This window comes from Archocentrus centrarchus, chromosome 24 (assembly GCF_007364275.1).
Source record: "Archocentrus centrarchus isolate MPI-CPG fArcCen1 chromosome 24, fArcCen1, whole genome shotgun sequence".
Classification (NCBI taxonomy): domain Eukaryota; kingdom Metazoa; phylum Chordata; class Actinopteri; order Cichliformes; family Cichlidae; genus Archocentrus; species Archocentrus centrarchus.
This window is the reverse complement of record NC_044369.1, coordinates 34,387,279-34,414,851: the sequence shown is the minus strand read 5'-3', so window position 1 is coordinate 34,414,851 and position 27,573 is coordinate 34,387,279. Positions and strand designations below refer to the sequence as shown.

The 27,573-nt window shown below is 42.3% G+C and overlaps 1 protein-coding gene across 1 annotated transcript in view; it reads left to right on the top strand.

The window, feature by feature from the left end:
- Window positions 1-14,192: 14,192 nt before the first annotated feature.
- Window positions 14,193-27,573, top strand: part of LOC115774028 (protein NLRC3-like) — a gene marked incomplete at its 3' end in the record, with an annotated part of 61,142 nt that continues 47,761 nt past the window's right edge. The window contains exons 1-6 of the mRNA XM_030721036.1: window positions 14,193-14,203; window positions 14,248-14,367; window positions 15,109-16,760; window positions 17,058-17,181; window positions 19,326-19,529; window positions 20,081-20,254. Coding sequence (XP_030576896.1) covers window positions 14,193-14,203; window positions 14,248-14,367; window positions 15,109-16,760; window positions 17,058-17,181; window positions 19,326-19,529; window positions 20,081-20,254 — 2,285 coding nt within the window. The remainder of the gene's footprint in view (window positions 14,204-14,247; window positions 14,368-15,108; window positions 16,761-17,057; window positions 17,182-19,325; window positions 19,530-20,080; window positions 20,255-27,573) is intronic.

Genomic DNA, 27,573 nt, shown 5'->3' with positions numbered 1-27,573 from the left:
GGACCTCCTCTCTGTAAGCTGCCTCATCTCCCTTCGAGATGAGTCCGACCACTGTGGTGTCGTCAGCAACTTTGACGATGAGGTTGTTATTGTGGGCCGGACTGCAGTCATGGGTGTAGAGGCAGTACAGGAGGGGGCTCAGCACACAGCCCTGTTGGGAGCCAGTGCTCAGTGTGCGGGTGGAGGAGAGATGGGGGCCAAGTCTCACAGTCTGGGGCCGGTTGGTTAAGAAGTCCTTGATCCAGTAACATGTGAGAGGGGGGAGGCCCAGGGTGTGCAGTTTGGTGGTGAGAATGTCCGGGATGATTGTGTTGAACGCTGAGCTGTAATCCACAAAGAGCATGTGAGCTACACCCATGGTGTCCTCTGTGGATCTGTTTGCATGATATACAAACTGGTGGGGGTGTCACATCTGTCACATCACAGCCTCTGAAGTTTGTGATGTTCTGAATGCCCTGCCACACCTCTCGTGTGTTATTGCTGGACAGGTGGGACTCTTTTTAATTCCTCTTTTCAGGTGAGCTCGAGCAGCACTGTACAGAGCTCTGTCACCTATCCCAGCTGTCATAGGGTGAGAGGCAGGGTACGCTGTACAGGTCACCAGCTGTAGGGCCAACTCAGAGAGACAGACAACCATTCACATTCACACCTATGGGCAATTTAGAGTCACCAATTAACCTAACCCCAGTAACTGCATGACTTTGGACTGTGGGAGGAAACCCACGCAGACATGGGGAGAACAGAAAGGCCCGAGCCAAGGTGGAATCGAACAGAGCTGTGAGGTGCAGTGCTAACCACCACGCCACCGTGCTGCCCATATTTGTTTCTATGTTACACAAATATAAAGCGTGAACCTGCTTGGGTTAATATTTAGTTGGTAATCTTGTGATTATATGAGAGCTATAAACACAGCAGCATGAAAACTTTGGAATGTTAACGTCATAAAACTGAATGATGTGAATAACCTGACGTGCAGATGTGAGGACTGAGTGTCTGTGAGGCCTCAAAGGTCACAGCTCTGCTATCATATTCCTGTAAATTAGTCTCAGATTGAAGATTAATCCAAACGTCTCTGAGTGACGCTCCAGACGCCTGAAAACCTCCGGCTGTCGGTTCCATGTTGGTTCTTTATCTGCTTGGTTCTCTGCTGTCGACTCATCTCACCTTTACTTTGTAACAGCATGAAGATGATTTTCTCCATCAGAAGGTAACGTAACAGCAGCTTCCACCACGGTGCTGTCAGTAACCGTTAAACCTCTGAAAATGTACTTTAATGTATCAGATAAATATGTAATGACATTTTTAAAGCTTGCTCTTTGCAGTTTGTGGGATGTTGGACAGAAAGAGAAGCTGAAAGTGGAAGTTTGGTTTAGTTAGTGAGGATGTGAGGTAGGAAACGGCTGATAGAGCTGCTGCTTCTGTCCATCAGCACAGCTCGCTTCAGAGATGACTTAAAATGACATTAAAAACAGTTTGGTGGCATTCTCATAAAGGGAAATGACTCTGTTACAGTTACAGGAGAACTGTGAGCTGATCAGGGTGGGTACGGGAGCACAGGTCAGGATCTACAGTTAGAATGCTGCACATCTCTGTATGAGTGTCAGTGTGTTTTTAAAGGGTTACATGTGTCTGCATTACATTAGAAAACTTGTTCCATTCAATCATTGCTGTAAAGTAAACACAGCAATGATTTGCAGCCACTTTCTGTCATTTATGACTTAAAGTGTTGTTTGATTTCTGGGCTGCAGAAAGTGTCTGCTGTCTCTTCTGAGTGGTTTGTGCATCTGTCTAAATGTGTGTATCATCTGAATGTGATTTCTAACTCAATATGTTGCTGTGGGTTGAAAGCAGCTGCTCAGAACTGCTGTTAGGATGAGAGGAAAGAAATTCACGATGAGGCAGTTTTAATCACCTGCACAGAGCTGTGTGTACCTGTCTGCTGCAGGTGAGCTACAGAACGTTAATCACAGAGATTCACCTGCTGCCTCATTAAAGAAGGGACGGAGAACCTTTGCAGCTACATGCATATGCAGAGTAGGGTTTAATATTTTTCCCGAAAATGACATGAATCAAATCCCAGGAAAAGACGAGCCATTTCCCAGAATTATGGAATGGAATGGAATTATACCCCTTTAATCATCTCCACACAGCATTGATAAAGGCTCAGCCACGGGCGCTGTTGTGCACACTGTTCCACCAGTGGAACGCTGTAATAATCATTGAAAAGTGAACTACCGTACTACACTATAACATGACATAACACAGGGCTTGAGTAATGCACTACGACTTGGTCATTGCCATTCTGGCAACAACAAATTTATAACACCGTGTCTGAGGGTTAAAGTAGGTTCGTTGTGAATTGTCTTTTGAAAAACTGGCCTTATAGCCTAAAAAATATACATTTTACTCAACTCCATTTTAAAAGTGAAATATGTTAAAGCATCTATTTCATGATACTTTCTTCACACATTAGGCCCGTATCCTAATTCATGATTGTTAGTAAGTGACTGCAAACGAGGAAAAGAAACACTCGAAGTTAAACAGATATTTCTTTATTGTTCAGAGCAGCCATATTTTATAGGCTATATGATGCGACTTTTTTCCTGGCTTCCCGTCTTAATGTTTCCCGGGAAACGGGAAATGGTTCTGATCGCATTTCCGGGTCCCGGGATGAAACCCTAATGCAGAGTACCTTCAGTGTTCAATGATGGACAAACATTTACTGAAACATGTTCCTTTTTTCCATCAGCAGGAACTCTGGAACAAAAACTGACTTCCTGTTATCTGGGTTTAAGGACCATCGATAAATACACGGCTAAAACAGAAATGCAGAGATTACTTAAACCACACACCGGCTCCAGATGAAGTACTCAAGCTCACTCTGGTTCACTGAGAACAACATGATGTAACAACAGTCAAAGAAAACCAAAATCGATACTTTGAGGCTGATTTAAAATCAGTTCATGTAGTTCGAAAAAATGAAAAGAGCGACAAAAAGTGGACAACCAACAATTTTTCATTTTTGGTCCACAACACCCCGTGTAAAAAGCGGAAAAATCAAAATGAGGTAAATGTAAATGTATTGTTAGCTGATGAGTTAATAACTATGCTGCTGTGTATCAGACACACTATGAATACCTGTTCAGGTACTTTAGCTCCGTTAGACCTGCTGCTCCTAATCTGACAGAGTCAAAGAAAAAGAAGATAAAAGTGGTTATTTGCACACATGCGGCTCAGTACAATACCTGTAATATGTAATACACTAAACTCATTAACCAAGTATATAGTTTTACTCAAGTGAACACACACATAACATTTTATGTATTTAGTTAATAATGACTAATATTAGTACTGATAACAGGACTGAAGATGAGAGTCCCAGAAGGTCCAGGATGAGACTCGTTATATTTCAAACACATCAAGTTCAAACCTTTTTCTCTGCAGAATGTGTTTAATAGTAAAGACTGCATTAAACTCTCACATGCTCAGTGGAGAACAGACTGCTGTTTATTATATTTATTATATTTGGCCAAATTAAAACAGTTTCTTTAAAAGTTAAATGAGGGGCTGCAAAATTGGTAGTAAAATAAAACAGGTTCATGAAAGATATTTGTTACTGTTGGAAGAAATGTGAAAAATGTAAGCCTTTTCTTAATTGTTGAAGGTGCAGAGTAAATACAAAGAAAGTTAAATAAATACATAGTAAAAGCATTACAATGTATTTCTAATACAGTTAACCCAAAATCTCCTGAATCCTTTTAGAAAAGAAAATGATTTAATAAATTCAGTCATTTTCCCATTTTAGGCTGATGAATGAAATTCTTGTATTTTTGCCAGTTATATTATGGAGCCATGTGACTACCAGGGGACCCCAAGAGTGTGTGACATAATAAAACTGGCATTTAAAGGGTTAAAATCCTGAAAATGATTGATTGTTTGGTATTTTTGAGTAGGTCTGAAGTTGATTAAGTGATTTAGGAAAAAAGCAAAAAAAAAAAAATATTGATGTATGATGATTTCATAGCAGGTTTTAGGTGCGTGTACATTGTTGCCACAAAGGTGTCCAGAGGGTGCAAAATGCACCACGAGAGTATGAATGACATGTAAGAGTAAAAGACATTAGATTTCAAAAATGTCATGAAACAGATTTCCTGGAAAAAAATCATGCCACTAGATACACAGTCAAAATGATTACAAATGAAAAAAAAAAAGTTGGAAACAATGTACAGAAATGGCCAAGGAGGGCATAAGGGTTAACCCCCCCCCCCAACGTTGGACCCAAAGTTACGCCCTTGGATTACAGAGACACCAGAGAGTGAGGCAGCACTCACAGGAGTCTATGAGCCAGAGAGTGAACACTGTGGTAGATGTTTAACTGCCAGCTTCAAACTTTATTTTGGAGAAAAATCAAACTTTTTGACCATTCTTACCATATTTGTCTGGTAATTGTGCTCATACACTTTGAGGATTGCAGTGATTCATGACTCAAAGTTCATTTAGATAATCAGTGTCTGAATAAACTGGCTGCAGGTGTATGTGCAGCAGCAGCTGGTGTGTTAGCAGCTGCAACCTTGAAAGATCTTTTCCAATAACTACAGAACTATGTGGATATATTCCTCTGATCACAGCTGAGCTCTTCACTGTTTTTCTGCACCAAGCATCAGCCAAACAGACTGAACCACAGTTCTTTCAGACCAACCAGGAAGTAACAGTACAAACAATAAAACAACTATAAAAGATGAGGACGCCTGCAATAAAGAATACTGTAAGGGTTATGATTTACTCTCAGTATTCCATCTTACTGGCAGCACCAACATTAATGTGGGGGTTTCCAGTGTGTTTATTCAGGCTTTGAATATCAGAACATTTTTATATTCAGGCACTTCCTTCATCAGAAGGAGAACAGATAAAACAATCACCTGGATTTAAAAAGACTTTCCAGTAATTTTGAGATTTCAATCAACAATTGAGACTCATGAAAACTAGTGTGAAATCTAGATAAAGTACTAGTGTAATCAGTCTGATAGAATAAACTGATCTGGAACTCTGATTAATAACTGAATTAGTTTAGAACTCTGACATGAACTTTCATCCACTCTGTGTCCTTTGGCTGATGTCTTGTTGCATCAGCTGATGGTCCCTGACAGTCTTCTGCAACAATTCTCCACATACTTGTTCCTTAAATCACTGAAGGCATTCAGAGCCCGAGGCAGCAAAGCAGCACCAAACCATGATGGTACCACTGCTGTGCTTCAAAGTTGTGATGAGACTGTTGTTGGTGTACAGTCTCTTTGTTTGTCTCACGTGTCCACAGAACCCTGTTCCACTGGGACAGGTTAGATTCAGCTACAGGTTTCTGCAGGTGTTCTGTTGGTACCTTCTCCAGAACCCTTTCTTTGATCTTAACCCTGTACACTAGCACTCATTAGGCTCTTTAGAATTGCTTTTGCAGCCTTTTACAACATCTCTCTATAAAGCTGCATTTTCTAAGGTCTCAATAATAAAGTTGTTATTATTGAAGTATGGTCCAATGATATGACCCAGTGTTCTTCTATGGGAGGAGCAGGCTTCACATCTTTATTTAAAACTCGTACTTCAGGTAAAATGTTGTCACAGAGGTTCAGTGATGTTTCCCAGCCTTCACTGTGACTGATGGCTCTGTGTTCAGTACAGACATGCAGCTGTTTGTGTGTTATTATGTTCATTTAAATTATGAATAGATTAAGACTGAAACTCATCTTATTTAGTCACAGAGGAGTCACATACTCAGCAGCTGTAGTTATGTTGTTATGTCATTGTGGCCCATCAAGATTACAGTGAAACAGATATTGTAATCTGTGAGATCTCTGACACCTTTACTGTCCTGACTCTCTGCAGCTTCCTCCTGCTGTGGAGCTGAACTCTGCTCAGCAGATTGGAGCTTTTAATAGTTTACTGGCATCTTGTTTCCAGACTTTGACCGTGAAGTTCTGAGAGCGTGACACAGGCCTCAGTCCCAGGATGATGATGAGGGACTGATGAAGAATCAGCTGAGTCTGCAGCCAAAGGTAGAACCACTCTGTGACTGGATGTAAATCACACGAAAGGTGAGGATTATCTTTATTCTTCCACATGTATCTGAATATGTGACCAAATGTAGCACAGTGGTGTGGTGGCTCGTACTGTTGCCTCACAGCAAGAAGGTCCTGAGTTTGAATCCACCTTGGCCGGGGCCTTTCTGTGTGGAATTTGCTCATCTGTGTGGGTTTTCTCTGGGTACTCCAGACTCCAATTACCCTAACCCCACATGTCCAAAGATGTGTAATTTGTCACCGTCTAATGGTAGAAACCAGAATGACACTGTGACAGACAGCAATCAATGTTATGCTGACTGAGTGTGTTGCTGTGTGTGTGTGTGTGTGTGTGTGTGTGTGTGTGTGTGTGTGTGTGTGTGTGGTGTGTGTGTTTGTGTGTGTGTGTGGTGTGTGTGTGTGTGTGTGTGTGTGTGGTGTGTGTGTTTGTGTGTGTGTGAAGGTGTGCGCTCTGCTATGGATCAGTGTGAGGACAGAGAGAAGGGAGCCCCTCCCTCTAAGACCGCTCTGTGTGGGGAACATGAGAGCCAGACCAGAGGTCAGAGGTGAGATGACCATCTCTAACTGTCCATGACTCTTCTCCATGTCAGTCAGATCACTGCTCACTCATGATTCACATTCAAACCTCAGTGTGTTGTGTTAACAAACAAAGCAGAAGCACAAACTGAGGGATTTACTCTTTATGTGTTCTCTCTTCTTTCTTCCATCCAGAACCCACAATAACAACACAGACTCTGATGGACCTGAGCGCAGACTTAGCCATGTATCCATAAAAAGTCACGATTCTATGGATAAATACATTGATTTAAAGGGACAAACTTCTTCAAATAGGTACGTCTCCCTTTCTCATATCTAATATTGCTGTATGCACGCATCCTTTCCTCATGTCTTTGAGGGAATTCAATTCACTTGGTGACAGAGGAAAGGAAAAACTCCCTTTTAACAGGAAGAAACCTGCTTTCAAATAATACTGCCCATATATAATGTAAATGAAATTGGTCCTAGCACAGAACCCTGTGGAACTCCATAATTAACCTTACTGTCTGAAGAAGACTCCCCATTTACATGAACAAATTGGAGTCTATGAGATAAATATGATTCAAACCACTGCAGTGCAGTACCTTTAATACCTATAGTATGCTCTAATCTCTGTAATAAAATGTTATGATCAACAGTATCAAAGCTGCACTGAGGTCCAACAGGACAAGCACAGAGATGAGTCCACTGTCAGAGGCTGTAAGAAGATCATTGGTAACCTTCACTAATGCTGTTTCTGTACTGTGATGAATTCTGTGTAGCGCTTCCTATGTACCCCTTGAACTGAGATACAGCGCCCTGGGTCCGTTCCCTTTAATAACACACAACTAGGGAAATTTTCACTCTCTTGGATCTGACAACTGAACGTAAAATTATCTAGCAAATTGTTGTGTGTTTTTACCTTTAAGTTCTTGCGCTCACACTCAAATAAACCTCTTATTAATGCCACAAATGAACGAAGGAAATAGTGCCCAAAGTAGAGTATTTATTTACAAACGTCAGCGGCACATTAACAGGAAACCCACCCACTTAAACAAACTGAGGGTGAAACTCCATACAACTGCAAATATTTGTGAAACTTCAAACACATTTACCTGTGTGGGCCCACATGAAGTGAAAAACAAAAGAAAACATTAAAGAAAAAAGCCGGCAATACCCTAAAATAACCCGTTGCAGGCCTGATCGCCAGATAATGGCGGATGATCAGAGTTAGTGAGTTCACAGTCTTGGCTAGTGTACGCGATGTGAGCGTGCGGACAGGGTTACTCACTCTCGGCAGTCCATACTCCCTTGTTGCTGCTAGCAGTCCCACAGGCCACGTAGGAGCCTCGTGGTAAAAAAAAAACATTACCTCCACAAAAGCCCAGTCCTGTACACAGCGGCAAAAACTTAATCCAACTCTGCGTCGGCAAAAAGTAAATCCCAACTCTGCGTCGGCGACACAGTCCAGCTCTTTGTCGAACAAACCAACAGCCCCAGCCTCTTACTGACAGGAGAGGCTACTGTATGTGATGTCCTCAACGGGAAACAGTCTCTCAGCAAACTGTTAGCTAATCGCTATCAGTAGATATTTGACATGACACTTAATGTCCGCCGGAGAGCACGAGCTGCTTCTCGCTTCCCCCTCACATTCGCTTGCCGATCAGCCAATCAGAGTTCACAAGGTATAACTTTAGACCAAACACTTCACAAACATTAACTTAATCCATCACAAAGTAAATACTTGCAGACCAGTGGCGGATGCTGGTCTTTCAAGGAGGGGAAGCTCAATTTCGGCCTACATCATAAAATGTGTCGGTTTATTTATTCTACCCTCCGTTCCTTTTCAAGAAAATGATCTGTGACCCTGTCTACCAACAAGGCCTCTTTTCCAGGGACTTGACTAGTGTCCTCTCAATGGCCAGCAGAGGTAGGCTGCTTAAACGGCCTTGGCCCATGGTGTTGTGGGTGTAAGACTTGAGGAGAAGCTCCTCTCTACACCTGCAGATGTAGCTCCAATCGTTGCCACTAATGACAATAGTTTGTACACCTGAGGCATTGCACTGTCCAACTCCGGTCCACAACATTCAAACTGTCTGCCATTATGTGCAGCTTGCTACCCTAGCTAGCTTGCTAGCTGGGACTGGCGCGAGGCTAGTGTTCAGTGTGTCCGCCTGTGAGTGCTTTGTGACGGTGGAGGGGCTCAGCAGCACCCGCTGGACAGAAACTGCGATAGAAGTCAGAAAGAGTGACAGAAGTCAGTCTCCAAACACAAGCAGCTACAAAAAACCACCAGAAATAGAAGCTCGATTTGTCGCTAGTCGTTTTTAACAAAGAAAATGCCGCTAAGAGGGTTAGGAAAGTCTCCGGTTCAACTCAGAACAGAATGAAAATTTAAAAATGCTCCCACGGATGTTTACACCAAAAGATCGCTGATTCGCTCATTTCGCTGTCAATCAAAAAGGGATTCAGCCTCAGACAGATCATCCAATCATCATGCAGAAGCTGAGCGTCCGGGCCAGCCGAGGCCAGCCCACTGCCCCATAGACCCCCAGAGATGCTGAGCGTCCGATGGGCGGGACAAAGCCCAGCATTTATCCAATGACTCGTCTCGTTTCGCTGCACTCTTTGCTTTGCTACTGAACTCTGCGGACGCTCAGCGTCCACACTGTTTAAAGCACTGTGAAGCTGCGGGAATAAGAAAGAGGAAAGCCGCGTTGTTACCAGTGATAAGAAGCTGATTCTGAACAAAAGTTGAGCGCATTGTAGCGAATATTTAGTCAATGACATGTACGCACAACAGTATATGTTTGATCACTTATTTTTTGACATTTTAGGGGAAGCTGAGCTTCCCTTGCAGTCTTAGAGCAATCGCCTCTGTTGCAGACAGTATGCATAATACAACTTATTTTTATACATTGACACCCACTATGAAAAATGGAAAAATCTTAACACAATTTATTAGGATCTCAATCAAAATTTCACATTTTCACCAAAACTTTAACACTGGGGGGGTTTACCCCGGGGTTACATCTGAAACCTGACTGAAGTCACCAGTGAAATCATACAAACAAATCAAATCAAAACAAACATCTGAACAAATAGGGAACTAATAGAAAGAAGAAGGACTGGTCTGATATGGAACATTCTGATAAAGACAGTAAGAATTCAAACTAGCTGAAGATCAGAGTTTGACTTTTTATTAATATCAGAGAGGAGAGAAGTACAGTGACCTATTATTAATAAATTAAAAGCATGAAAACCTTTTTCCTGGTCTGAGAGTGTTGAGTCACTTGGTATAATTAAAAAAGGGGCCTAGGACACTTTCAAACTGAGTGTGCTTGTATGACTGAACAAGATTATTCATAACCTGTACAGTATCTTGTGCACAGCTACTTTCAATACTACTGATAAAATTTTAGTCATTAGACATTTTAGACTCTCTCTGATTGATCTTTCTGAGTTAACTTCAATAGTTACTTCCTCCTACCATCAATGTGTTTATTAGACCTCATTTCTTCTAGACTGTTTAAAGAAGTCCTTCCATTTAATATGATCAATCTGTCTTTATTAGTTGGCTGTGTACCACAGGCTTTTAAGACGGCTATAATTAAACCACTACTTTAAAAGCCATCACTGACTCACTACCAGCATGGCTTCTTCTCCTGTCTCTCCTGCACTTTCCTGCTCTGGGTGTCACATGTTTAGTTACTCCTCGGCCTCCTTTAGCAGTAACGGTACTTGTAATAAATGTAGTCTGTTTGTAGCTCTGGAGGCCAGGCTTTCTGAATTGGAGACTCGGCTCCACACCCTGGAAAATCCTGCATCTAGCCAGGCCCCTGTAGCGGGTGCGGACCATGGTAGCTTAGCCGCCGTTAGCTCCCCCCCAGCAGATCCCGAGCAGCAGGGAAAACAGGCCAGCTGGGTGACGGTGAGGAGGAAGCGTAGTCCTAAGCAGAAGCCCCGGGTACACCACCAACCTGTTCACGTCTCTAACCGTTTTTCTCCACTCGGCGACACACCCGCCGAGGAACAAACTCTGGTTATTGGCGACTCTGTTTTGAGAAACGTGAAGCTAGAGACACCGGCGACCATAGTCAAATGTCTTCCAGGGGCCAGAGCAGGCGACATTCATGGAAATTTGAAACTGCTGGCTAAGGCTAATCGTAGATTTGGTAAGATCGTTATTCACGTCGGCAGTAATGACACCCGGTTACGCCAATCGGAGGTCACTAAAATTAATATTGACTCGGTGTGTAACTTTGCAAAAACGATGTCGGACTCTGTAGTTTTCTCTGGGCCCCTCCCCAATCAGACCAGGAGCGACATGTTTAGCTGCATGTTCTCCTTGAATCGCTGGCTGTCTGAGTGGTGTCCAAAAAACGACATGGGCTTCATAGATAATTGGCAAAGTTTCTGGGGAAAACCTGGTCTTGTTAGGAGAGACGGCATCCATCCCACTTTGGATGGAGCAGCTCTCATTTCTAGAAATCTGGCCAAATTTATTAACCCTCCTAAAAACTGACTACCCAGGGTTGAGACCAGGAAGCAGAGTTGCAGTCTTACACGCCTCTCTGCAGCTTCTCTCCTCCTGCCATCCCCCCAAAACCCCATCCCCATAGAGTCGGTGCCTGCTCCCAGACCACCAAAAACCAAAGCTAAAATCAGCAAAAAGCTATTTAAGCATAAAAATTCAAAAACAATAAATAATACAGCTTCATCAACTGCACCAAAAAATAAAACAATTAAATGTGGATTGTTAAACATTAGGTCTCTCTCTTCCAAGTCCCTATTAGTAAATGATTTAATAATTGATCAACGTATTGATTTATTCTGCCTTACAGAAACCTGGTTACAGCAGGATGAATATGTTAGTTTAAATGAATCAACACCCCCGAGTCACAGTAACTGTCAGAATGCTCGAAGCACAGGTCGAGGAGGAGGAGTAGCAGCAATCTTCAATTCCAGCTTATTAATTAATCAAAGACCCAGACAAAGTTTTCATTCTTTTGAAAGCCTGACTCTTAGTCTTGTCCATCCTAATTGGGAAAATCAAAAACCTGTTTTATTTGTTATTATCTATCGTCCACCTGGTCCCTACTCAGAGTTTCTGTCTGATTTCTCAGACTTTTTATCTGATTTAGTGCTCAGTTCAGATAAAATCATTATAGTGGGTGATTTTAACATCCATGTAGATGCTGAGAATGACAGCCTCAACACTGCATTTAATCTATTGTTAGATTCAATTGGCTTCTCTCAAAATGTAAAGGAGCCCACCCACCACTTTAATCATACTCTGGATCTTGTCCTGAGATATGGCATAGAAACTGAAGACTTAACAGTATTCCCTGAAAGCCCCCTCCTGTCTGATCATTTCTTAGTAACATTTACATTTACTTTAATGGATTACACAGCAGTGGGGAATAAGTTTTATTACAGTAGAAGTCTTTGTGAAAGTGCTGTAACTAAGTTTAAGGATCTAATTCCTTCATTGTTATGCTCTTCAGTGCCATGTGCCAACACAGTGCAGAGCAGCTACCTAAACTCTGCTCCCAGTGAGGTCGATTATCTCGTCAATAGTTTTACATCCTCACTGCGTATAACTTTGGATACTGTGGCTCCTCTGAAAAGGAAAGCTTCAAATCAGAAGTGCCTGACTCCGTGGTATAATTCACAAACGCACAGCTTAAAGCAGATAACCCGAAAGCTGGAGAGGGAATGGTGTCTCACTAAATTAGAAGATGCTCATTTAGCCTGGAAAAAGATTGTTGCTCTATAAAAAAGCCCTCCGTAAAGCTAGGACATCTTACTATTCATCATTAATTGAAGAAAATAAGAACAACCCCAGGTTTGTTTTCAGCACTGTAGCCAGGCTGACAAAGAGTCAGAGCTCTGTAGAGCCGAGTATTCCTTTCACGTTAACTAGTAGTGACTTCATGGATTTCTTTACAAATAAAACTTTAGACATTAGAGAAAAAATTGTTCATAACCATATCAAAGATTATTCTTCATGTTCGGCTGCTTTCAGCACTGCTGGTATTTGTTTAGACTCTTTGGCTCCAGTTGATCTTTCTGAGTTAACTTCAATAGTTACTTCCTCCAAACCAGCAAAATGTTTATTAGATCCCATTCCTACTAGACTGTTCAAAGAAGTCTTTCCAATTATTGATGCTTCAATCTTAAAAATGATCAATCAGTCTTTATTAGTTGGCTATGTACCACAGACCTTCAAGGTGGCTGTAATTAAACCGCTACTTAAAAAGCCATCACTGACCCAGCTGCCTTAGCTAATTATAGGCCAATCTCCAACCTTCCTTTTCTCTCAAAGATTCTAGAAAGAGTAGTTGTAAAACAGCTAACTGATCATCTGCAGAGGAACGGTTTATTTGAAGAGTTTCAGTCAGGTTTCAGAATTCATCACAGTACAGAAACAGCATTAGTGAAGGTTACCAATGATCTTCTTACAGACTCTGACAGTGGACTCATCTCTGTGCTTGTCCTGTTGGACCTCAGTGCAGCTTTGATACTGTTGACCATAACATTTATTACAGAGATTAGAGCATACTATAGGTATTAAAGGTACTGCACTGCAGTGGTTTGAATCATATTTATCTCATAGACTCCAATTTGTTCATGTAAATGGGGAGTCTTCTTCACACACTAAGGTTAATTATGGAGTTCCACAGGGTTCTGTGCTAGGACCAATTCTATTTACATTATACATGCTTCCCTTAGGCAGTATTATTAGAAAGCACTGCATCAATTTTCATTGTTATGCAGATGATACTCAGCTTTACCTATCAATGAAGCCAGATGACACACATCAATTAGTTAAACTGCAGGAATGTCTTAAAGATATTAAGGCCTGGATGACCTCTAATTTCCTGCTTCTAAATTCAGATAAAACTGAAATTCTTGTTCTCGGCCCCACAAATCTTAGAAACATGGTGTCTAACCAGATACTTACTCTGGATGGCATTACTTTGGCCTCCAGTAACACTGTGAGAAATCTTGGAGTCATTTTTGACCAGGATATGTCCTTCAATGCACATATTAAACAAATATGTAGGACCGCTTTTTTGCATTTGCGCAATATTTCTCAAATTAGAAACATCCTTTTTCAGAGTGATGCTGAAAAGCTAATTCATGCATTTATTACTTCTAGGCTGGATTATTGTAATTCATTATTATCAGGCTGTCCTAAAAGCTCCCTGAAAAGCCTTCAGCTGATCCAAAATGCTGCAGCTAGAGTACTGACAGGGACTAGAAAGAGAGAGCAGATTTCTCCCATATTGGCTTCTCTTCATTGGCTCCCTGTTAAATCTAGAATAGAATTTAAAATCCTTCCCCTCACATACAAGGTCTTGAATAATCAGGTCCCATCTTATCTCAAAGACCTCATAGTACCATATCACCCCAACAGAGCACTTCACTCTCAGACTGCTGGCTTACTTGTGGTTCCTAGGATACTTAAGAGTAGAATGGGAGGCAGAGCCTTCAGCTTTCAGGCCCCTCTTCTGTGGAGCCAGCTCCAAGTTTGGATTCAGGAGGATAAATAAAATTGAATTGAACAATAAGATTTTTGATTCTGAGGTATTTAGTAAAATGGTGCTTAGGTAAATGCATTCTTTATGTGTTCTCTCTTCTTTCTTCCATCCAGAACCCACAATAACAACACAGACTCTGATGGACCTGAGCGCAGACTCAGCCATGTATCCATAAAAAGTCACAATTCTATGGATAAATACATTGATTTAAAGGGACAACCTTCTTCAAACAGGTACACGTCTCCTTTTCTCATATGTAACATTGCTGTATGGATGCTTCCTTTCCTCATGTCTTTGAGGGACTTCATCAATCTCTTATCAGCCTTATCTTCTTAGTGTTCCGATGGCAAAAACATTGTTAGATTTAAGCCTTAATTATAAGGCTGGGAACTGGATCATATAGGGACAGCATTTCTGCTGTGTAGCTCCAGAGTCAGTTATTCTCAAAAGTCAATTCAGTTCAGTTTTATTTATATGCAGCCAAATCACAACAGTCGCCTCAAGGTGCTTTATATTGTACCACTTGGTGACAGTGGGAAGGAAAAACTCCCTTTTACCAGGAAGAAACCTCCATCAGAACCAGGCTCAGGGAGGGGCAGTCATCTGCTGAGGGGGGGAGACAGGACAAAAGACACGCTGTGGAAGAGAGACAGAGATTGATAATAACTAACAATTAAATGCAGAGTGGGGTATATACACATAGCCGGTGAAAAGAGGTGTGTGAAGAGGAAACAGTGCATTATGGGAACCCCCCAGCAGCCTAGGCCTATTGCAGCATAACTAAGGGAAGGTTCAGGGTCACCTGATCCAACCCTAACTGAAAGCTTTATCATAAAGGAAAGTTTTAAGCCTAATCTTAACCAAATTGGAGTCTGCAAAATTATGAAGCATTTGTAGACCCCAATTTTATCCTAACAAATAGACAAAAAGCTGCTGCTTTAACTGAGTAACATGAAATTTTTTTTGTTAACTAGTCTCCAGTGCCTACATCATCTCAAGTCTAACCTAAAGAAGAAGTTCCAACATGTGTTTGAGGGGACTGATAAAGCAGGAAACCCAACCCTCCTGAATGAGATCTACACAGAGCTCTACATCACAGAGGGAGGGGCTGCAGAGGTCAATGATGAACATGAGGTCAGACAGATTGAAACAGCATCCAGGAAACCAGACAGACCAGAAACAACAATCAGACAAGAAGACATCTTTAAAGGCTCACCTGGAAGAGCTGAACCAATCAGAACAGTGCTGACAAAGGGAGTGGCTGGCATTGGGAAAACAGTCCTAACACAGAAGTTCATTCTGGACTGGGCTGAAGGCAAAGCCAACCAAGACATCCAGTTCATGTTTCCATTGACTTTCAGAGAGCTGAATGTGCTGAAAGAGAAAAAGTTCAGCTTGGTGGAACTTGTTCATCACTTCTTCACTGAAACCAAAGAAGCAGGAATCTGCAGCTTTGAAGACTTCCAGGTTGTGTTCATCTTTGATGGTCTGGATGAGTGTCGACTTCCTCTGGACTTCCACAACACTGAGATCCTGACTGATGTTACAGAGCCCACCTCAGTGGATGTGCTGCTGATAAACCTCATCAGGGGGAACCTGCTTCCCTCTGCTCGCCTCTGGATAACCACACAACCTGCAGCAGCCAATCAGATCCCTCCTCAGTGTGTTGGCATGGTGACAGAGGTCAGAGGGTTCACTGACCCACAGATGGAGGAGTACTTCAGGAAGAGATTCAGAGATAAGAAGCAGGCCAGAAGAATCATCTCCCACATCAAGACATCACGAAGCCTCCACATGATGTGCCACATCCCAGTCTTCTGCTGGATCACTGCTACAGTTCTGGAGGATGTGCTGAAGACCAGAGAGGGAGGAGAGCTGCCCAAGACCCTGACTGAGATGTACATCCACTTCCTGGTAGTTCCGACCAAACCAAAGAAGGTCAGGTTTGCAGAACAAGAAGACATACCCATTTGCAGGAGAAAGGTGATTGAGTCTCTGGGAAAACTGGCTTTTGAACAGCTGCAGAAAGGAAACCTGATCTTCTATGAATCAGACCTGACAGAGTGTGGCATTGATATCAGAGCAGCCTCAGTGTACTCAGGAGTGTTCACACAGGTCTTTAAAGAGGAGAGAGGGCTGTACCAGGACAAGGTGTTCTGCTTCATCCATCTGAGTGTTCAGGAGTTTCTGGCTGCTCTTCATGTCCATCTGACCTTCACCAACTCTGGAGTCAATCTGCTGGAAGAACAGCAAACAACATCCTGGTGGTCTAAAATATTTAAAAAAAAACCTAGACTAAAATATCTCCATCAGACAGCTGTGGACAAGGCCCTACAGAGTCCAAATGGACACCTGGACTTGTTCCTCCGCTTCCTCCTGGGTCTTTCACTGCAGACCAATCAGACTTTCCTACAAGGCCTGCTGACACAGACAGGAAGTAGCTCACAAACCAATCAGGAAACAGTTCAGTACATCAAGAAGAAGATCAGAAAGAATTCTTCTGCAGAGAAAAGCATCACTCTGTTCCACTGTCTGAATGAACTGAATGATGGTTCTCTAGGGGAGGACAACCAGCAGTCCCTGAGATCAGGAAGTCTCTCCACAGATAAACTGTCTCCTGAAAAAGGTCCTGAAAAAGCCTAATAATTACGTTGTAATTATTAGGCTTTATAACGGTTACATTCACAGTTTGAAGACCAGTTGGCAAACCTTTTGTATCTCCATCTCCATTTATCTTGTATCATCATATCTCTATGTGTGTATTCTTGCTCTGTCATTTATGTCTCGATTATATATATAATAGCAATATAAAATCTATAATCTATTATTATTATTTTTGATGAAATTTTTTTTCTCACCATTACCCTCTTCAGACTGAATCTCTGTAACCTCTCAGTGAGAAGCTGTGAAGTTCTATCCTCAGTTCTCAGCTCCCGGTCCTCTAAATTGAGAGAACTGGACCTGAGTAACAACAACCTGAAGGATTCAGGAATAAAGTCTCTTTCTGTTGGATTGAAGACTCCACAGTGTCGGCTGAAAATTCTTAGGTCAGTAAAAGGTTTTAATTTAATATTTGATGATTTAAGTGTTTCTTTATATATATTTTAATTTCATGGAATATGCATAATGTTTCTACATTTTATAGTTAAAGCCCATTCATATGTTATTTCCCCCTGCACTACATTCTAAAACATTGCAGCATTAACATTGTCCTGATTTCAGACTGTCAGGTTGTATGATCAGAATGGAAGGTTGTGCTTCTCTGGCCACAGTGCTGAACTCCAACCCCACTCATCTCAGAGAACTGGACCTGAGTAAAAATGAACTGCAGGATTCAGGAATAAAATCTCTGTCTGTTGGACTGATGACTCCACACTGTAGACTTGAAATCCTTCGGTCAGTAAAAGGTTTCAAATTAATATTTGATCATTGAAATGTTTCTTCATACATTTTGATTTCATGGAATATGAATAATGCCGCTACATTTTATAGTTAAAACCATAGGCGTAGGAACCGGGGGGGACAGGGGGGGGGGGTGGGGGGGGGGGGGGGGGGGTTGTGTCTCCCCCAATATTGGGGACAGGCGCATTTGTCCCACCCAAAAATTACACCACGGAGGAGATAAATACTTGATTTTGAAATCACTGCGCTCCCCCCACCCCCCTCTGAACGGCTCTGAGCAGGGGTCTCAAACTCGCGGCTGACGGGCCGCATCCGGCCCCGCCCCTACTTCAGATCCGCGATTAGATGTCAAAAATATAAAAAAATTTGGCCCTTTAAGTTACGTTTTTTGACATTTCGCTTTCCCCTCCAATTAAGAGGAGCGAAATGTGAAAAAAGTAACTTAAAGGGCCAAATTGTCTTATATTTTTTACATCAAATCGCGGATCGGAAGTAGGGGGTGGGGCCGGATGTGGCCCGCGAGCTCCGAGTTTGAGAGCCGTGGCTCTGAGTGTTTGGGAGGCGGAGACAGCGGCAGGAGACAGAAACTCTTTGAATGAGGTGAAACGGTCTGTCAGAAATGTTGCCGTGAATATGGCTTGTTTATAACGTCTTGTTGTCAGTTTACTTTCATATATAGGATAAAGTTGACTTACTGGACAAGAAGTCAGTTTGCAAGCTTTTGTTGCTGAAAAAGAGAGGTGGAAAAACATTTTGGCTCTTTTGCCTAGGCCAATGGGTGTAAAGTGCAACAGCACACTGTGTTGTCAGTGAGGCACATAGCTTGTCTATTAAATGTGAGAGGTATCACTTTTATTTATTTTGTTGGTTATTATTATTTTTTGATATTTATTTATTAGTTTTTGTTTTTGTTGGCCAAACAAACAGAATTAAATTTTCGACCAATAAAACATATCAAACTTTGCACTTGTGTGTACTACTAAATTATTTTTGTGCTACTGAAATACTTAGCTTGCTAGTTACCAGTGTGGCCACCTGACAAAGTAAGCATACAGCCCTGGAATGACATGATCATTATGCTTGATAAAAGACTCAAGCCATTGTGTTTGGTGGTGTGCCCACGTCTTACGATTATAAAACATATACATATGTAAATTATACATGCAATAATATAGGTGTACACAACACTATTTTTCCAAGAAACATTTGAAAAAGAAGAAAGTAAAAGATCAAATGGCATTTTTTTATGGTTTGTGGATCTGTCAGGTTTCCGATATGTGTCCCCACCAACAGTAAACTCATTCCTACACCCTTGGTTAAAACACTTTTATTTATTCTTTCCCTCTGCATTGCATTCTAAAACATTGCAGCATTAACATTTTCGTAATTTCAGACTGTCAGGTGGTATGATAAAAGAAGAATGTTGTGTTTCTCTGACCATTGTACTAAGCCATCTCTGAAGCCATATCATTAGTCGAACCTCGGTTTCAAGAGGAATAATGCGGTTGTTGCCCTGGTGGTGAAACGCTGGACCGCTGGGTGTTGGACTCTGCCCTTTGTCACAGATTCTGTTCATAATTTTTATGGACAGAATTTCTAGGCGTAGCCATGTGGAAGAAGGCTTCTGCCTTGTTGGCCTCAGAATCTCATCTCTGCTGTTTGTGGATGATGTGGTCTTGTTGGCTTCATCAGGGGGTGGCCTCCAGCTCGCAGTGGAATGGTTCACAGCTGATCGTGAAGCAGCTGGCATGAGAATCAGCACCTCTAAGTCTGAGGCCATGGTCCTCAGCCGGAGAAGGGTGGAGAGCCCACTCCAGCTCAGGGACAAGTTGCTGGCCCAGGTGGAGGAGTCCAACTATCTTGGGGTCTTATTCATGAGTCATGGGAGAAGGGAGCGGGAGATTGACAAATGGATTTGGGCTGTGTCTGCAGTGATGCGGATGCTGCACTGGGCTATCATGTTGAAGAAGGAGCTGAGCACGAAAGGGAAGCTGTCAATTTACCCATCAATCTACGTCCCTGCCCTCACCTATGGTCACAAGCTTTGGGTAGTGACCGAAAGAATGAGATTGTGACTACAAATGGCAGAAATGCGCTTCCTCCGAATGGTGGCTGGCCTCTCCATTAGAGATCGGGTGAGGAGTGCAGCCATTCGAGAGGGGCTCAAAGTAGAGCCACTGCTCCTCCACATTGAAAGGAGACAGTTGAGGTGGCTCATGCATCTGACTAGGAAACCTCCTGGGTGTCTCTTCGTTGAGGTGTTCCAGACATGTCCAACCGGGAGGAGGTCCTGGGGTAGACCCAGGACACACTGGAAAGATGATATCTCTTGGTTAGCCTGGGAACACCGTGGGGTTCCTATGGATGAGTTGGTGGAGGTGGCTGTGGGGAGGGAGGTCTGCGCTTCTCTGCTTAGGCTGCTACCCCCCACCCTGGAAGAATAGAATATACATAATGTCTACATTTTATAGTTAAAGTATATTCATGCTTTCCCCCCGCACTGCATTCTAAAACATTGCAGCATTAACATTTCCCTAATTTCAGACTGTCAGATTGTATGATCAGAGAAGAAGGATGTGCTTCTCTGGCTGCTGTACTGAAATCCAACCCCACGCATCTGAGAGAGTTGGACCTGAGTGACAATGACCTGCAGGATTTAGGAGTGACGTCTCTGTCAGTTGGACTGAAGACTCCACACTGTAGACTGAAAATCCTTAGGTCAGTAAAAGATTGATCATTTAAATGCTTTATTTAATATTTCTTTTGATCTCATCAAATATGCATAATTCCCCTTCATTGTGTAGTTATAGTTATTACTACATTTTGTAGTCAAATAATCCCATTATTTTCTTCCCTGGACTGCATTCTAAAATATTGCAGACTTTACATTATGCTAATTTCAGACTCTCAGGTTGCATGATCACAGAGGATGGATGTGCTTCTCTGGCCACAGCACTGAGGTTCAACCATTGTCGTCTGACAGAACTGGACCTGAGCTACAACCATCCAGGAGACTCAGGTGTGAAGTTGCTAACTGCTCAAATGAAGGCTTCGCACATCCTGAGGTATGAAAAAAGGCAGCGTTCACATCACTGACTTGGATTGAATAAACTGTATAAGAGTTCTGATTACACTGAATATGTCTAACTTCTCTAAATTGTTTTGATTTGCTTTGGAGTTATTATTATTATTATTATTATTATTATTATTATTATTATTATTATTATTATTATTATTATTATTATTATAACCTTTATTTATCCAGATTTGTCCCACTGAGATCCAAGATCTCTTTTGCAAGAGACCTGGCCAAGAAGGACAGCATATAAAGTTTCAACAGAGAAATTACATAAATATACACAAAGAAAAAAAATACAAATAATTGAATTTTCAAAATTAGTTAAAAAGAGTCTGCAAGACTAATCAAACATTTGCACTCATATTAAAAAACTTTTACACTCCTGGAGCCTGGTTGTAATGGAATTTATCATGGATTTGAATACATTCAGTGATACCAGACTTTGGAGCTTAAGCTCTGATTGTAAAAAGTTCCATGTACTTGGAGCAGAAAATCTAAAAACTTTCTTCCCCATTTCTGTTCCGACCTTAGGAACAGTGAAATGATAAAAGTCCTGGGAGCAGAGACTGTAGGCCCTATTGTTGATGATTAAAAGGGATGATAAATAAGATGGAGTCATCTGAAGAATAGCCTTATAAATCAACTCGTACCAATGGCCGAGCCGGCGCACATATAAAGATGGCCAATTTACTTTACTGTATAAGACACAATGATGAGTTAGAGCTCCACAGTTTGTAATAAACCTCAGAGCACCATGATACACACTATCCAACATGTGAAGAAGAAACAGCCTTTATTGTCCCACAGAGGGGAAATTTGGGTGTAACAGCAGCCGCAGTTATTATAAATATAAATAAAAATATAATAATTTACACTATTAAGAAAAGAATATATATATATATAAAATCAACAAACAAGATTAACCTTAATACTACTAATAATAACACTATATACAATGTACATGATGTGCCTGTGTGTTGAACCTTAACAGGCCGGACTATTTACAGTATATTATATATTATCCTACAATGTGTAGGTTATTGTGGTTTTTGTTGGGAGCAGTGATGTGGAGGCATTGAGCAGCAGCATTCGGGTACAACACATCACTGTAATCAATAACCGGAAAAAAGGTTGGCTCCACTAGTTTCTGTTTCACCCTAAAAGAAAAGCAAGACTTGTTTCTAAAATAAAATCCAAATAAAAGCTTCAGTTTTTTTACAGTATACTGAATACCGTATTTTTCGGACTATAAGTCGCTCCGGAGTATAGGTCGCACCAGCCAAAAAATGCATAATAAAGAAAAAAAAAACATATATAAGTCGCACTGGACTATAAGTCGCATATTTGATAGAATCCGAGACTCAGAGCAGAAATTCCATCTTGAAAGGCAATTTAAAATAATAATGGATTAAAGAACAGGGCGAACACGGTTACGCCTACGTTATGCTAATGTAACACATTCAGCTACATGACGCACAACAAATGGAGTACGTGTCTGGTATGTTAATGTAACATTAACAGTTATTCAGATAACCATAGCATAAAGAACATGCTAACAAGTTAACCAAACCATCAATCCATTGAATTCTTCATCCTCGGTGTCACTTCTAAACAACTCCACACACTCCGTACGTAGACGAAGCGCCGCTTCCTCTTCTGTGTCCCTTTCATCAGACTCGTCGTCAGCTGCAGTTCCAATTATTCCAGCCTTTCTGAATCCCAACAGGATGGTTTCGGTTGTCACTGAAGCCCATGTTTTGTTGATCCATCCAATGACTTCCAGGAAAGTTGGGTGGCACATTCTCCCAGTTGCCGTTAAGCTGTGCTCTCCATCCATCATCCACTGCGCCCACAGGTTACGCAAGACTGCCTTACAGCTGCAGTTCATGGAGATGTCAAGTGGCTGAGTATTTTGGTTCATGTGTTATAAATTTCACATATAAGTCGCTCCGGAGTATAGGTCGCACCCCCAGCCAAACTATGAAAAAAAGTGCGACTTATACTCCGGAAAATACGGTATGTGCCATAAAAGGCAAGTGGTCATCAGTCAGGAACCCCAAATATTTAAATGTAGATACAAGTTCAATTTGTTGACCTTTACTGGTGACAATGACAGACTGACTTGATCTTGCTGATTTAGAGTTAGTGAAGAACATAAGTTTTGTTTTATCAGCACTTAGAAAAAGCTGCAGTTGACAAAGCTGTTCTTGCACTTTGTTAAATGCATTCTTCACATATGCATACACTTCCGCAGGCGTACAGTAGGTGCAAACAATATATGACTGTGTCATCAGCATAAATATGAATTGCTGCATTTGAGATATTCATTCCAATATATTTATACACAAGGTAAATAACAAGGGCCTAGTACTGAACCTTGGGGCACCCCCTTGTGGACAAACTGTTAGTACAACCAGCACTTTTCACAAATAATAAAAACAGAAGAAAGAATTTCTTCTGTTTGTACCCCGACTTCCGTCCCCTACTCAGCGTTGGTTGGCTCAATCCTTTTGCAATGGCTGAGGTGGATCCACGTGGATCTCTCTGCTATTTTGACTGCAGTTGGTGTGGTCAGTAGTACTTTGTAGGGTCCGTCCCACCGGGGTTGGTTCCAGCACTTCTTCTTAATCACTCTGACCAGGACCCAGTCTCCCACTGCCACCGGATGTTCCTGTGGAGAAGCAGAAAAACCTTCCGGCAGTTTATTTGTATGAACAACATTTTTGCTTTGGAACAACTTTCTCATCCGATCACTCAAGTCTGTCTCTTCCTCTGCTTGTTGTTATTCTGTGTACACAGGGAGTCTAAAAGGTCGGCCAAACAATGCCTCATAGGGGGTTATCCCTGTGTTGTTGGGGGTCACATGCATGTATGTTTTTACTGTCTATGCATTCTACCCAGGGCCTTCCCGTTTCTGCCATACATTTCCTTAGAACGAATGGCACAGTAAAAAACAGACTTTCAACGAGTCCTGCGCTTTGCGGATGATAAGAAGTGATTTTTTTAGCTGTACCCCTGGGTTTTGCGACTAAGCAATACTTATAGGTCTTACTCACTATCCCCCCCTGTTGATACATGTGTTAAACCATGTATCAATATGGCTGCTGTTTTGAATAGTGACCTAGGAAGTTGTTCCACTTCAATTTTAGGAGCTTGCTGCTGCATATCATGCAGCACTTCGGGCCACAATGGTTCCACAATTGTTGTGTAATTGTTGAGGTGCCACATTTACCACTTGCAGACAGCTTTGCTGCTTTGTCAGCGTAGTTGTTTCCCAATACTATCAAGTCTGTGCCTGTTTTGTGTGCCGCGCATTTACAAATGTCCAGGGCTGATGGTAGTTTTATGGCTGTTAATAGGTTTTTTTAACAGTTCAGCATGTTTCACTGGCTTTCCTGTAGAGGTCAGCATTCCCCTTCTCGCCCACTGTGCTGCAAACGAACGTACGGCAGAAAAGGCATACTGGCTGTCAGTGTAAATCGTGACTTCTTTACCTGCATGATGCTTGCATGCTTCAGTTAATGCTCGTGAGACTGCATCTAGGCGTTTGGAGTAATAAGCAATTGGCCTCAATTTATCTCCAAAAGACTTTAACAGAGCTGAGGTCATAAACCCATCCTTGCAATCTACAGTCTGGACAAAATCTTTTTTGTAATTTGGAAGCGGCAGCACTAAGTCTGTTACCAGTGCTTCTTTTACTCTTGTGAAAGCTTCTCCAGCCTCTGTTGTCCATTGTATGACATCTGTCATTGCCATGGGGTTGTCGTATATTAGGAAGAGCAATGGTTGGGTCAGTTGGGCATAATTAGGGATCCATGCTCTGCAATAATTACACAGGCCTAAGAAGGCCATCGTTTGCTTCTTGGTTTGTGGCTTAGGTGTTTGTGCTAGTGCTGTTTGTGTGTGTTAGACGCCAGTAATGAGTGTGTGTGTGTTATCTCACTTCCCTTCTCTGCTGATCAAGCAACTTGCCCTCATCTGACTTGTCTGAAGTCCTCCTCTCCGATCAGTGTGACACAGGCTGGTTAGTCCGCGTTCCCTTCACCAGTTGTGGACATTCAGTTCACCAATGACCCGTCAGGCTGCAGTTGTAACATCTCTCATCTCGATGCACCTGGAAAAAAAAAATCATCCCTGTCTTCTTCCACATCCTCGTCCTCTCCCTTGGGAGCAGTGTTGAGGGCTCTTCTGAGGTGGAGCTGTTCTGCTTGTCTGCAGGTTGTGGTGCAGCAGCGACTCAATGAGGAGGTGGAGGTGGTGGATCTCGTGTTTACCGACGATCATTCTGGTCCGGACGATGTCTGATCGGAGGGCAGGAGTCCAGATCTGGGTCAGAGATTTTCAGCGCTTATAAATTTGCCTGCAAAAAGGGCATAGAAAGATGAGGTATCACAAGTAACAACAAATGGAGGTGGCCCCAAAACCGCCACTCCATTAATTAGGGCATCAGCTGTTCTGCCACTCAAAACTCCGCTAAGATCTCGCTCTACGCAGAGTTCTTTATTAATTTTCTACTCCTGAGTTCCCATCTCCATTTTTTCCTAGTGAGACGTCTCTCACAGGTTCTTCTACATGTAAGAAAACAGAGAAAAAGGACACGTTCAAGGAGGCCTAATCACCTTAGGTTAAACAACACAATTTGTCTTTAACCTCTTTTACATGCGACCGAGTCTGCGTGCCACCCATTCGCCGATGGGTGTTACCCTTTTAAGCAGACTCCCAATGTCTGTTTGGCTCTGACAGTGACAGATGCAATTTTTGATTTACCTTTTAAATCAAACTTTTTCCCATTTTAAATTATTTGGAATCTGTCTCACTCGATATGTGTTACGGCCGTGCCTCTAAGGCAGGGTCCTTGAATCCAGGCGGCTGTCCAGCAAAGGGTAAAAATTCGAGTTCCTCCGTAATTTGCAAATGCAGGAGGACTGAAGCATTTTTTTCTTCAGCTTGGCCAGAAACTCGTCACTTCTTTGTGGAAGAACTCACTGGATCCTAATAACAATCACCAGAATTGTTATGGAAATTTATATATATCAAATGAGAGAGACAAGATTCCTTTCCATGGTTTATTACTCATGTAAGGAGAAGTCACCCCGTACCCCCAGAGGGGCATGAGTGAAGTCTGCATTCTACACAGAAACACAATGTCCTTTATACCCTTTTACACCTCCCTGTTGAGGCATGCCAAGGCCCAGGACTCAATAATGCTACAGTTTTTTTAAAAAAAAAAAAGATAGATATCATCCTTAGATGTCACCCCATCCTTCCTGCTGTTAAATTTAATTACTGCACTAACTCCCCCTCCTCCTCAACCTGTGAACCACCAACTGCCCCCTGTAGCTGCGGGGGAGGTGGTTGAGCTGGAAAAGGTGGTTGAGCTGGGGGAGGTGGTTGGTCTGGAAGAGGTGGTTGAGCTGGAAAAGGTGGTTGAGCTGGGGGAGGTGGTTGGTCTGGAAGAGGTGGTTGAGGTAGGGGTTGCTTGGTTCTGCACTTTCAGGAATGCCACTGTGGGCTTTAAAAACTGCTTCCAGGCGACCTTGGTACTCGTACACATCTTCACCCTCTTTTTGTCTGCATTGGTTAATTTTGTCATAATTTGGGGGTGGCACTAGGGTTTGTTTTGTTCTCCAAATTACTCCTTCCATCCCTTGCCGTAAGATTTCTGAATTATGCCTTAAAATGTTGCCGCCCTCATCTCTTCCTGTGAAGGTGTCCCTTACCCACTCGTGTTTAAAATGGTTGCGGAACACACGGAACATTTCATCTCCATTCAGGTTAAACGAGGTTTGTAATCCCCTCACATCTGTCGCCCATTGTTCTATGTCAATTTTGTGTGGGGTTAAGCCTTTAACGGCCTCTTGCATTTCAGTTTCAGTCCAAGGTTGGTAAACCAAAATAGTGGGAGGTTGAGGGGTGCTTGCTGTCCCTGTGTTTGGGTTCGTGACTTGGAGCATGGGGATGGTTTGTGCCACTGGTTCTAGTGGAGGTGGGGGCCCTCCACAATTGAAACAATCCCTTTCGTGCCCGTACTCTGATAAAACGGGATAACCTGCTGGCTTAGGTGTGGCATGCACATCTATGTGCGCCAGTGTTTTAAGTTCCCCATTTCTGGTGCGGCTCGCAATGGGAGAAAAAGCTGTGGGAGAAACAGCTGTTAAGCCTTCCCTTGCTTGGGTCTCATGTTGTTTTGTCCCACTAGCTCCTCCCCCCTCTAAACATGGCGCAGCTCCGGGTGCCGCAGGGTCAGGCCCCCTACGGTCTTGCTGTGGTCTACATACAATGTGAGTTTCCTCATCTGCCTTTATTACAGCTGCATGCACGTGTGTTGGTGGTTTTGCCGCTGTGGCTTTTGCCTTCCGCTGTTCCTATCGGCGTTTAGCCTGTAACAGCCAAAACTTTGCACACTGCAGTTCCAACTGCGCCTTTTAGCAAAATGCTGTTTTTTGTTGCAGCTGTGTTACTAAGTTTTCACATTCTGTCACTACCAGCTTTCCCTTAAACCCATATTTTTTCTTCCATTTATTTATATATTGAGTTGACCCTTGTTTATGCCATTCCATAAATTTTACATCGCCCTCTAATACGGCGGCCTCGCATTTCGAGGAGGACTTATCCATTGTTTCTGACGTACAATCAGCTATTGCTTTGTCTCGTACAGACCACGTGTCTTTATTGAGACCTAAACCCAAATCCGCCCTTCACTGTGTACTTCAACAGACCATGAAGGTGAGAACCGTTAGATTTTCTTCATGCTGCTGCTTCCACTTCAATGGCGGCTTTCACTCTCTCAGTCACTCACTTTCACACACACATACGCGTATTTATGGCGCCTATTTTAAATCTTTGTTTACGGCGAGAACACCAAAATTCCGAATTAAGGCCAAATTACCAATTTACTTTCTCCTTTTTGCGAGAACACCTACGGTACCGTTTTATACTTTATTTTTCTATGCTTTTC